The sequence below is a fragment of the Haliotis cracherodii genome, unplaced genomic scaffold (assembly GCF_022045235.1).
Source record: "Haliotis cracherodii isolate W230 unplaced genomic scaffold, xgHalCrac1.p SCAF_25, whole genome shotgun sequence".
Taxonomy (NCBI): Eukaryota; Metazoa; Mollusca; class Gastropoda; order Lepetellida; family Haliotidae; genus Haliotis; species Haliotis cracherodii.
Window position 1 is genome coordinate 8,711,267 of NW_027266281.1, and position 13,305 is coordinate 8,724,571.

General features: G+C 42.0%; 1 protein-coding gene across 1 annotated transcript; it reads right to left on the bottom strand.

The window, feature by feature from the left end:
- Positions 1-556: 556 nt before the first annotated feature.
- On the bottom strand, positions 557-12,140 carry LOC139472619 (15-hydroxyprostaglandin dehydrogenase [NAD(+)]-like). The gene is made up of 7 exons (XM_071255087.1): positions 11,943-12,140; positions 8,411-8,534; positions 7,813-7,922; positions 5,578-5,674; positions 2,691-2,767; positions 2,088-2,233; positions 557-828 (listed from the first exon to the last, which is right to left on the bottom strand). The coding sequence occupies exons 1-7, from the start codon at positions 12,033-12,035 to the stop codon at positions 699-701; spliced, it is 777 nt and encodes a 258-aa protein (XP_071111188.1). The 5' UTR covers positions 12,036-12,140; the 3' UTR covers positions 557-698.
- Positions 12,141-13,305: the final 1,165 nt, after the last annotated feature.

The following is a 13,305-nucleotide window of genomic DNA, read 5'->3' on the forward strand; positions in this document are numbered from 1 at the left end:
TTTAAGTAAAGCTATGACCCTAAATATTCTTCTTCAAACGCACATGTATGAAGCATAATTAGGAGACAAAACCAGCTGTGTTTTTTTGAAAATAGGGTCAGTATGACGAATTTTAAAAGCTATAAATTTAGTTCAAACCAAGCGCGGTAGCTTGAGATTTTAAACGTTATATTGACCAGTATTCTTGTTCTTGTCGCACATATACCAGAGCCCACTGTCCTAGTCGCCCGTATTGATGCCTTGACTGTGTTTGTTTGTTTGTTGTTTAACGCCTCACTCGGCAATATTTCAGCTATATGACGGCTGTTTGTAAATCATCGAGTCTGGACTAGACACTCCAGTGATTGATATCATGAGCATCGATCCACGCAATTGGGATACGATGACATGTATCAACCAAGTCAGCGAGCCTGACCACAAGATTCAGTTAGTCGCCTCTTACGACAAGCATAGTCGCCTTTTACGGCAATCATGGGTTGCTGAAGACCTTTTCTACCCCGTATCCTCACGGGTCTGATGCCTTGAAGAATCAAGAATTAAGTCATGCTGATTCAGCATCAGTTTTAATCATCTAGTTGGAAATACACAACGGGAAACATTAACACTTTTTTGTTCAGAATGTCACGCGAATCGATCTTAGAACGTCTCAGATGGGCAAACGCACTGGTGGTTGGTCAGTGACATTGAGGCCAGCGTCCTTAAGTTGTTGCGTCAGTCACCTCTATCTTAACTCTGCGGTTGTGTTCAGTGGCATGCGTGAGTAGGATGGTGCCGTTACTGTCATCCTCCTCCAGCAGACCAATCACAGCAACAGCTATGTTCTTTGGACTGGAAAAACATAAAGCGTGATTCAGTCTCAATAATCTGTCAAAACTGTAAAATATAAGGTATAGGCATTACCAAACAGGTATCTGTGTGAAATTGATCTGTGACTAATTGACCATCTCGTGGAAGGTCAGGCATATACGACCACTGCATCGAGTTTATGTGCAGTGTGTTGTGAAGATCAGCAATCCCGCAGAGTCCTTCGCTTGGATGAAGTCGGCTGGCCTGAAAAGTGAAACAGAAGGCTTTCTGTTTGCTGCTCAGGACCAGTCACTTCCCACTTAAAACCATCAATGTGTGATTTTGCATCAAAATGTAATGAATTTGATTAGACTGTCCAACACATTGTCAGTGGATGCCCAACTTTTGCACAAACACAGTATCTAAAGCGACATGATGGTATAGCTCTTTGCCATGCTTGTGGTTTTGACACAGAGGTCTACCCATGGTACGACCCGGAATATGTGGAGGGCGTCATGGAAATGATAAATACAAATTTCTTTGGAATAGGCCCATTTACAGCCAACAAACCTGATCTTGTCCTTTTTAATATATCCAGTGAAATCATTTATATCATTGAATTTTCTGTCCCTTTTGACACTAATGTGATTTAGGAAAAACATGGCAAATATGTGGACCTCGCTTTCAAAATGTCACGCTTTTACAAAGTTGTCCAACTCTCCATTGTTCTCGGTGCCTTAGGTTTGGTACCTCTCAATCTGTTGACAGACATTGGGAGAGTACCCGGGTTTGCTACAAGGAATACAGCCTTCTGGGTAATGCAGAAGGCGGCAGTGTTGTGGAGTCTTCACATACTCCAAAAAGTTCTGGGTGGGTTTGACTAGGCAGCGCTTCCTGGGAGAAGTCCCATTCGCTGTCTGGGCTGCGTGTAGAGGGGGCAAGGGCCCTGAGCTGATGATGAGCCTAACCAGCCTGACAGTGCCAGGGTCACCCAAAACCTTTTTGCTACATCTTTTATTTTAATCTATAAATAATAATAATAATAATAATAATAATAATAATAATAATAATAATAATAATCTGAACGATTACACAGGGCGACCAATCTTTCTTGACTGAAGCCCTTATAATCGTGCACGTATGTACCGCTAGGTGTCATGACATCAACTTTTGGTATTGTGAAGCTTGTCTCATAAGGTGAATCCAATTTTAAGTTTCCCGGTAGCTTACGTTGGGATATGATTCAACGCTAGAACAACTTATCACAACACATCTTTATGTCTGGCCTTAATGCTACTTACTCTTCGAAGCCAAGCTGTTCATATTCTTTCATGAAACCTTCAGCAAACAATCCCTGCGACTCCGGGTCAGGAAGTATATCCGATATAAAGGCAGTGGGACATACCACGTGGAATCTCAGGCCCAGCTCCTTCACATAGGGATTTGTCTGCAAGAGTTTAACAACCCAGCCATTACATCGTGTACTGTACCTATCGTTGTGTCGACGTCACTTCGTTGTAGGTGTGTGTTGGACCGCTTGCGTGTCTGTGTGTTGGTTGCTCTGATATGATGACATGAAGGTATATTTTCAAAAAAACAAAGCCTTAGTCTGTCCATGACATTGTATTTTCTAATCAATGATAATTTCTTTTATGTTTCAAAATCCTAAAATTAGCTAGGCCGCCCCCAACAGCGGACTACTGTTTTTTTTAAAAATAGTAAATAAATGGCATCGCCCTAATTGGATTCCGTATATTTCTGACGTCGTTTGATGTCGTTTTCATCACTTCCCAAAGTGGTTAATAATTACGTGTTAGAAGAAACACTGGTGTGAACACTTCGTGCCAGTCCGCTATCAAATATTTTGAAGTCAAGTCTTTATAAAACTCCACACCTATACTTACTGCCCAGGATCTTGTGAATCCAATTACCCCTTGCTTTGTTGCTGCATACGAAGGAACACGGTAAAAAGGCTTTAAACCTAGAAAATAGTCAGAATATCCTTTCAAAACAACCCATGAAGTTCCTGGGTAGAATAGGTCTTCAGCAAACCATACTCGATTTGAAGGCAGTTTTCTGTGTCTGAGTGGGGTATTCATGTTAAACTACGGCATGTTATCTCAGTGGGCTAGCACTTCGAAACCAACGTTCGTCCGGACTAGCACAAGCAGACACACATACATGCCTATACTTTATAGCTGTAATACATGTATTTACATTTTCTTTCTAAGATCCGGGGTAGAATAGGTCTTCAGCAACCCATAATTACTGTAAAAGGCGACTATGTTTGTCGTAAGAGGCGACTAACAGGATCGGGTGGTCCGGCTCGCTGACATGGTTGATGCATGTCATCGTATCCCAAATGGCGTGGATTGATGCTCATTGGGTGAATCACTAGATTGTCTGGTCTAGACTCGATTATTTACAGACCGCCGCCATATAGCTCGAATATTGCTGAGTGCGGCGTTAAACAACAAACAAATGGGTTGCTGAAGACCTATTCTACCCCGGAATCTTCACGGGTCTTATATATATGGAATAAAGTTAAGGTCCACACCTAGTTTACCGAGTTTGTTTTCATGTTTCTATTTGAAAGAACTCATTCCTGTAACAGTTTGTAAAAAGTTTTGGGTGGGTGTAAATATAAATTGATTCAATGAAGACTGGGTTAAGAAATGAATCTGCAACCACATGACACAACCATGTTTCAAATGTATAATTGTTCAAAAAAGGAAAATGTATTGATTTTCAAAGATAAGATGATCACGCTATGTTCTTTATTGTTCTTTGCGATTCATCTCGTAGTTATCTTATATACTCTGCACAAAATGAAACGCAAAAGTGATTTTAGATGTACATGATTTTATAGATCATATAGAATTAACAGATGGGAATCGATTGTTCAAAATTAGCACACATTGTCCTTGGCCGAGTTTCTATGACACACACGGAACAGTAGATTTTCAAGGTGAAGGTGATCTGTCCAAGAGTGATTGGCATCGTCGTCCGAATTATGGTTTTGGTACCGCAAGTGCGGTGAACCTTGAATGTGTACCGTTTGATGATAAAAACGAGGCATACCGAAATACATTAGTAGAAATACACTTAATGGTTGATTTAAACGAGTTATTCAGAGTTATTGACAGATGTTTACAGTTGGAATGAGTTTACTCACGATTCGGATGTGTTTACATATAAAGTGCTTGTTCTAGAAGATGAAACATACCGAAAAGCTTTCATAAGCCGAATTGTAATAATTCACCGCCAGATTGACGCCCGCCTCAGATCATTGAAGGACGACCTCGTCAACCACAATCTTTCTGACATAGACTATACAGACCATGTGTCGAAACTTCTTTACTTGGACTAAACAGCCATTGTCGATTTGCAATGTCTTAAACGGCATCGATTTCACACTTGTTCAAAAATGTCATGAAGGAAAACAGTCGAGCAAAATGTACGTGCAAGTTATGGCATTCGTAACTCGCGGCAAGCATCAGCCAATAATTTGTCATTCAATTGTCAACATTGTTAACAAGTTCGAAAATGCCGAGACTCAGTGCTGCCGATCGGAATATTACCATAGGACGAAGCCTAAGAGGGGAATCGCAGTCTTCTGTTGCACGCCACTTCAACGTCCACCACAGCACCATTTGCCGCCTTTGTAACCGATACACACATTTCAATTCCACTGCAGACCGTCCGAGAACCTGCCGACCAGGAGTTAACGCCCCTGCACAGGATCGCTACATTCGACTGTTCCACCTACGTCATTGCAATGCCACAACTACGGAGACTGCAGGGCTCATCCCTGGTTTGAGGAGGATATTGGACCAGACTGTCAGGAACCATCTTCGCGAGGCTGGAATCTGACCCAGAAGACCAGTTATCGTCTCTGTTTTGCATCAGATCCATCGACAGCGACGCTTGCGTTGGTGCCATACCTTTCAGCCTTGGAATTTGAGAAACTGATGCGAGTGTGGTTTAGAGAAGAACCACGATTTCTTCTTCATCGGCGAGATGGAAGACAACGTTCTTATCGTAGTCTAAATGAACATTTTGCCACACATTGTGTGCGTAAATTCGACAATTTCAGTGGTGGTAGTGTCATGGTGTGGGGGGCCATATTCCACACCACAGACCTGACTTGGTTGTGGCTCAGGGAAAATTGACAGCAAATCGCTACATGAATCAAATTCTTCAACCTCACCTTCTTCCAATCACTGACCGCTAGGACGACAGGACAGGACAACGTACCACCGCGCACAGCTCGTGTCATGGTAGACTACCTTCATAATGCCAACATCAACGCTTTGCCCTGGCCGTCGGGATCTCCAGATCGAACACCTCTGGGATGAACTCGATCGACGTGTACGCCAAAGTCAGAACACGCCGCAGATACTCCCACAACTGGCCAACACGTTACAAGAAGAATGGCGCAGTATTCCGCAGGACAGAATTCGTACACTTATTCAGTCAGTGCCGAGGACATGCAGAGCCGTGAATGCTGCCCGGGTCGGCCACACGAGATACTGAGTTGAGCGCAACGTTGTGTCCTTATGTGACATGACAATGAACAGTTTTCAATGCCTTTGTACAACGACAACATGTGCTTATCGATCTCCGAAATGTCATATCTGTATCTATGATATTAAATTAAACATATCGACTTTAGGTACAATAAATTAACTAAAAATCGACATGTGCGTTTCATTTTTTGGAGAGTGTATATAGTTAGCGGTGGTTAAATATTTTTCCAGGTATCACCATCACCAGGGCTAAACCACCTACCTGCTATGGATGACACGTTAATGACAACGCCACCTTCTCCACCTTGGTCCTTCCTCATGTGCTTGATGGCGAGGTTCGAACCTCTAATGGTGCCACCCTGTCAGGACAAATATAGTTCTACATGTTTCCAACAAAACATAAGTAAGTGATTTACAGTTGTTGAAACATATATATTTCCTTTGCAATAAACATACGATATCGTATAACAGAATACCGTTTTTTCCGATGGTTATTTCTTTCCTTTAAACATTATTTAAACAAGTATTACATGAGTGGACTGTTAAATGCATGTGTGGTCTTCAGACAGCATTTACTAATAATAACATTGTCGAATAGTAATTACATGTACAATAATTTGCAAATGTGTTGTTCACTTAATGCGCCCCTAATGGTTTATTCTCCCTGCTGTGTTTTATTGTACGATAAACAAGGACCACGAGTTACAAAGAGGTTGACAAGGTTTACTACGCATGTGTAAACTTGATACACATCTCTTGGCTGTCCTGATGGAAATGTTGAACATTTGTATCTGATTTGGCAGAGAAACCATCCCATAAACTGTTATCTATATTTTTCGTAAAATTCCAAGGTACTGAGTTAAAATTGGAATTTTAAGATGTTTATTTGAAATATCAACGTATGTACGTAGCTTAAAAATAATTTAAATAAAACAAACGAAAAAACAAGTGAACCTAAAAGCCTTCTGTAATTATCTGTTCAGAAACTATTTTAGATCTGTTCACGTATATTTGTCAGCACCATGCCCGTGCTCGTGGGTTTCACCGAAGTGGTAAACGTCTGAGACCTGCATCACTTCGGGCTTTCCTCCCACATTAAGCTGACACGCCGTGATATAACTGGAATACTGTTAAAAGCGGCGTTAAACCCAACTCACTCACTCACTCACTGTTCACGTATAATGATGCCTAGAATGAATTTGGTGTGTGAAGGTTTCTCTCGGAACTATTGTTTATGAAATAAGTTATTACAGCACCCTATACAAAGGACATCGTGATATTTTAATTGATTATTACATGCTTGTGGCTTCTTTTTCACAATATAGTTGCAGGGGAGTTAACTGCAGTTGCAGAAGAGGAGATAACAGTAGTTGCACATGAGGAGTTAACTTTAGTTGCACATGAGGAGATACTGTAGCTGCTGACGAATTAACTGTAGCTGCAGAAGAGGAGTTAAATGTATTGGTACATGAGAAGTTAACTGTAGTTGCACATGAGGAGTTTACAGTAGGTGCAGGGGAGTTAACTGTAGTTGCACATGAGGATTTAACTGTAGTTGCACATGAGGAGTTTACAGTAGGTGCAGGGGAGTTAACGGTAGTTGCACATGAGGAGTTTACAGTAGGTGCAGGGGAGTTAACTGTAGTTGCACATGAGGAGTTAACTGTAGGTGCAGGGAAGTTATATGTAGGTGCAGGGGAGTTAACTGCAATTGAAGAAGAGGAGATAACTGTAGTTGCACTTGAGGAGGTAACTGTAGTTGCACATGAGGATATAACTGTAGTTGCACATGAGAAGTTTACTGGAATTGCACATGAGGAGTTAACTGTAGTTGCACATGAGGAGTTAACTGTAGTTGCACATGGGAAGTTAACTGTAGGTGCAGGTGAGTTAACTGCATTTGCAGAAGAGGAGATAACTGTAGTTGCACATGAGGAGATAACTGTAGTTGCACATGAGAAGTTTACTGGAGTTAACTATAGTTTCAGTGGAGTTCAATGTACTTGCAGAAGAGGAGTTAAATGTTGTTGCACATGAGGAGTTTACTGCAGTTGCAGATGAGGGTTTAACTGGAGTTGCAGATGAGGAGTTTACTGGAGTTGCAGATGAGGAGTTAACTGTAGCTGCAATAACCAGACCTAAATAGATCTGGATGGAGATCAAGTACAACTACTTCCATAAATCACATTACTCGTGAAAATGAATTAGTCTTCAGCATCCAAGATTGTCGTCAGAGGCGACTATCGGGATCGGTGATCAGGCTTTCTAATTTTGCTGATGCATATTATCGTATATCGATGCTCATGACATCAATCACTGGAATGTCTGGTCCAGACTCAATTACTTCCAGAACGCCGCCATAGGGCTGGAATATTGCTGGGTGCGGCGTTAAAGAATAAACAAACATAAATCACGTCTTTGACAATACTCTTCAGATCGTATTAGTCTTTTTATATCAGACATTCAAGCTAAAGGTGAATAAGCTATATTGTCTCACCAGGTTGACCATAAGCACTTTGTCAATGTCTATCCTCTCGTTGACGATTCCTGCGTTATTGACCATGATGTCCACCCGTCCATAACGCGACACAACTCCGTCGAAGGCCTCTGAGAAACAAATATGAACGTGCATTGAGAGGATTCATTATGGGATTTTGTAAAATTTCCCCAACTGTGCTGAAGACGGGGCTGTTGCAGAATATGGATTTGTTTGCAGTCCTCATGTTGACCCTTTGAATATAATCAAATCTACCTCAATTCAACGTGAAAGTAAATTCTGTTTTAGAAACAAAGATTCATTTTCTAACATATACGAAAAACGTGCAGTAAAGTTTGACATTTTCTTCACGCAGTATTTCTCCATGTTGCTAAATTCCGATAACATATCCTGAATTCAAATCTAACTTTACAGTAAAAACATACTGCATAGACCCTTTTGCAGACCTGTCATGTTAAACTAGAAACGTCAACAGCATTGAATATACCTTCTGCATGTGATAAGACTGTTAATGCACATTCCTTAGCAGAATCATATATTGTATATGTTTCCCATGTCACAAATACGTGATTAAGATGAGGACATATTTGCTAAATACCTTTAAAACCCTTTTCGTCAGTTACATCACACAGCGAGAAGGACGCCTGACCTCCTCCAAACTGACTCTGTAGTGATGCCTCTATCTCAGCACCTCTCACAGCGTTGATGTCAAAGACACACACCTACGTTATGTAGATACATGTATTAGTTACGTGATCGATGTTAACATGAAGTTAAAGAAATAAACAACTTGGTCTGATTAGTCCGGAGAGATAATTGGTTTGTTTGTTTGTTTAACGCCGCACTCAGCAATATTCCAGCTATTTTGATATCATGAGCATCGATCCACGCAATTGGGATCGATGACATGCATCAACCAAGTCAGCGAGCCTGAGCACCCGATCCCGTTAGTCGCCTCTTACGACAAGCATAGTCGCCTTTTACAGCAAGCATGGGTTGCTGAAAACTTATTCTACCCCGGATCTTCACGGGACAGCGATACATCATGGGCTGTCTTATCTTTCTTAAAAGAGTTGTCATATAGCAGCCTCGTGAATTTCAGAATCGACCGGTGCGGTGATGTAGCCAAGTGGTTGAAGCGTTGACTCGTCACGCCGAAGACCCTGGTTAGATTCCACACATGGGTACAATGTCCGGTGGGTGTCCCCCGTCGTGATATTGCTGGAATATTCTAAAAGCGACATAACTCCATACTCACTCGACCGCCTCCGTGGTCTAGTGGTAGAGCGTCCGCCCGGAGAGCGGAAGGTCCAGGGTTCGATCCCGGGCCGCGTCATACAAAAAGACGTTAAAAGATTGTACTTGTTGTTACCCTGTCTGGCGCTCGGCATTAAGGGGCTAAAACAAGGACTGGTCGGCTCGGAGTCAGTATACTGTGTCTGAGTGGGGTATTCATGTTAAACTGCGGCATGGTATCTCAGTGAGCTAGCACTATAAATCGGCATCAGTCCGGACTAGTACAAGCAGCCACACACATACACGTGCATGCACGTCGCTATATAAGTGGAATAATCTTGGACGCGACGTTAAACCCAATTTCACTTCACCTCACTCACTCACTCACGGCTGACAAGCAAATAGCACTTCCAGAACAAAATAATAAACTAATTTTCAACGTCTACTGCACCGCGTTAACAAACAAGGGTATTAACTTGTTTCCGTAGTCACTGTAAACTGACACTTACCTCAACAGCTATGCTACACGATTGCGTAAATTGGCGTGAAAAGCAACACTCACAAACTGGGTTACAAACAGGCAATAAAATCCTAAACTGCCCTGTTTCTTGACAGAATTATCCAAGGGCATACGTTTCGCCCTCGGATGGTATCACAGAGGGGCGGTCGGGTAGCCTAGTGGTTAATGCGTTAGCTCGTCACGCCGAAGACCCGGGTTCGATTCCCGACATGGGTACAATGTGTGAAGCCCATTTCTGATGTCCCCCGCCGTGATATTGCTGGAATATTGTTAAAAGCGGCGTAAAACCATACTCAGTCAGTGGTATCACAGGGTGATGACGAACTAACAAAACTCAGAGGTGAAGTGTAAGACGACAGGAGCCATGTTTATTGTTGATGAGTTGGAATAAGTCGAGAAGGTACAGGTTGATATGAATGTGACAGAACGCACACTGGGACCGAGTGGGCGATGTTCCCGGTACAGAGACCCGCTTCTGTCTATCATCTGCCCGGCTCTCCCTGGCTGACCATATCAGTCAGGTTCTGTAGATAGATGTATTACATAACGTGGGGCATAAGATCCGGCAAAGTAGTGTAGGTAATGGGGGGTTCTATCTCAACTCCACTGGAGCCAGATGTACCCCCCCTATACTGCTACTACAGAGGTAATTTTTTATGCAAAAACGACGATACGATTCAACGATCGTCATGACTCGTATTAAAAGAAACATCAATATTAATTGATAATTGATAAAATTTACTATAGCCCGAGAGGATATTCGAAAGGTATAGGGGCAATACAAAAATTAGCCACTGCGGCTAAGGTATCTAATGATATAGCCTAGGACTGGTTAAAGAAACAAGTGATGTGGCAAATATATTTACCGGCCCTGCGTTATATACCGAGGAAGAAGTTTGATATTTTCACAATGAATGAAGTTCACCAGGCCGACCTTGTGTTTCTTCCTCATGATAAGGTAAGACGCAAAACATAGAAATACGCTTTAACCGTAGTGGATGTGGCTAGTCGGTACAAAGAGGCTGAGCCATTAACCTCGAAAGATTCAACAGAAGTAGCTAATGCACTGAGCCGCATATATAAACGCGGACAACTAAAAGGGCCCAAGTTATTTCAAGCAGATCCTGGTCGCGAGTTTATGGGATCAGTAACTAAACTGTTAACAAAGCATGATGTCACATTCAGGCGTGGTGAAAAAGAGGCCCACCGTTGTCAAGCTATTGCTGAATGATTTAACCAGACATTAGCAGAACGCTTGTTTGGATATCAGTATGGGATTTAAATAAAATCGGATCAATTAAGATCAACGGAATGGTTGACACGATTATCAGCTGTTGTATCAGCGCTAAAGTAATGAGATTAATCGGGAAGAAACCATCCGATGCCATTAAAATGAAATCTGTGACTTTCGAATCTTCAGCACCGAGGAGAGGCAAAGAACAAAAACTTCCGGATAGAGTAAGGTAAGATATTTATAGCATCCCGGTGAACTCGAAGGAGGCCTACGTCGTGCAACCCATCCGATTTGGTCTCTTAAGATATATAGCATTAGTCGATTGGTTTTGAACGAAGGGGAGCCTTTTCTATATTATCTTAAAGATGGACCGGGCAGGGGATTTGTACGAGAAGAGTTGTTCATAGTTCCCAGCGGTACACTATTACCGCCATAACCATAAGCATAGGTTGATACACCATCCTTATCAATCCATCTCTTTGTATCTGAGGGGGATAATGATGTCTTGTTCATTCTTAATCCATATATCCTGTGATTGACACTTCTTAAAGTGTTCAGCTCGTGTTTCTTTCTACTGTTCGTGGTGGATATGCTTTTTTACCACATACTTCTTAACGCCCTTAGATTTTCGTATCTCCCCAAAACAAAACAAACAAACAAGGTCAATCAATGCATGAAGGTGCTTTTCGTTTTATATGAGATAGCACCCTGACCTCTTTAACAAAGCGACACGTTCAGCAATAGAAAAACACATGCTAGACCTGTCCAGGTAGTGCCAATGTATAAGACCAACGGAACTGCAGAATATGCACTTATATATTTCTTTTCGGCTTATCATTAAAAAATCAACTTGAGCTTATGTGTTATTTACTATAACCTCGCCAGATTTAATGGTACATTAAGGGTATAAACACGGTTAATTACTATTGCGGTCTTTCTCTAACAAAAATAATTCAACAGGACGCATGAGGATATGAAAAGAATGCATATATCCTTTTTGCAATGAGAGGTTCAAGATACACAGCACCATATGAAATTCGCCCTATAACGAGGAAGGTTGCTGCAATTGCGGAGGAGATCAACATTCGCCTTACGTAAGCTGAAAAACAAGTTTTGTAAAAATCATCATTGTGTCGTTACCTTGGCTTCTTTTTCCAACAAAGCTCTGACCATTGCTTGTCCAAGAACACCTGCACCACCGGTAACGATGGCAACCTTTCCTTTGATCTGCATTGTCACTAAGATTTTGTAAACTGTGTCAGTTATGGATGCCGAGTCGCGATAAATATAGGACGCGTTATCTGAAGCATCTCTCACTCTTTCATTGGTTGGTTGCCGAGGTCTCCCGAGCCTAACTCGGTTAGGACTCGGGAAGAGACTACATATATACGAGAATCATATGAGTACGCTCGCGTACGAGTGTGATACGAGCCCCATAGGAGTCCAATAGGGGTCCAATAGGAGTCTAATAGGAGTCTTTTAAGAGTAGCATACGAGCACAACGATCGCGATACGAGCTGTTCGAGTTTGGTACGAGTTTGGTACGAGGTGGCTTCGAGCTGCTAAAAAAAATCGGCGGGAATTTGTCACATGATGTAACATCGAGGCTCGTATAGCTCGTGTTCGACTCGGTCAACTCGGCAATACATTTTACAGACGATCATCATACGAGTTCTGTACGAGCACCTACGAGTACTCCGAGTAGGACGAGTTTGTTACGAGTTTGTTACGAGTTGGCTGACGGCCCGAGTGTTTCGAGCAGTTCCAAAACTCTCGTAGATCAGTACGAGGTTTGCCGAGTTACCCCGAGTTTAGTCCGACCTCGCTACGAGTTCATACGAGTACATGGCTAGTATTATATCTACCGATATAACACTTAATAATGTCGCACGATAACTCCAAAGAAAACTGGTCTGTTAAAGTCGAGCACTTTCACTATATCTTCTCAAGAAAATTTCACCAAATGTGTTGGAGTGAAGTATTCTCTTTAAAGTGAAGCCCTTTTTTCACAGTATGTGTCTGGTCTTACTTACTTACTTACTTTGGATATTTAACGTGCGCTTTCCGACTGATGCGTATTTCGCACACGGGCCCGGCCAGGCCATTTAATGTGTTTCCGAAAGGGGCGAAGGTAGCCTGTGCAACCCTAAGAGGGGGCTTTAGGGGTTGCTTATATATAATTTGGGAATTTTGAGATTTGGAATAGATGCCGATGGGGTTGGGGAGGAGAACTAAGGGAGCTGGGTATGGTGGATGTTTGTTTATTTATGTGATTTTGATTTGGTAGGTTATTATGTTTTTAGATGCGTTTTATTAGTTCCGTTTTGATTAAGAATACGCCTAAGGCCTTGAAGTTTTCTAGTTTATTTTGTGGGTTTAGTATTGCTTCTAGAGTGAGAGCCTTGTTTAGGTTGAGGGTGGTTTGTAATGCGGTTCGATGTGTGAGGTAGTGTGTGCAGTGGATGAGTGCGTGTTCTGGGGTTTCTAGTTGTTTGCAATGTGG

What these genes read in the sequence shown, in the direction of transcription:
- LOC139472619 (XM_071255087.1), bottom strand. Translation starts at nt 12,035, where the DNA reads ATGCAGATCAAAGGAAAGGTTGCCATCGTTACCGGTGGTGCAGGTGTT. An exon ending in TGTTGGAAAAAGAAGCCAAG is followed by an intron (nt 8,535 to 11,942) that starts GTAACGACACAA and finishes TACATAACGTAG; the next exon opens with GTGTGTGTCTTTGACATCAA. An exon ending in TAACGTGTCATCCATAGCAG is followed by an intron (nt 2,768 to 5,577) that starts GTAGGTGGTTTA and finishes ACTATTTTCTAG; the next exon opens with GTTTAAAGCCTTTTTACCGT.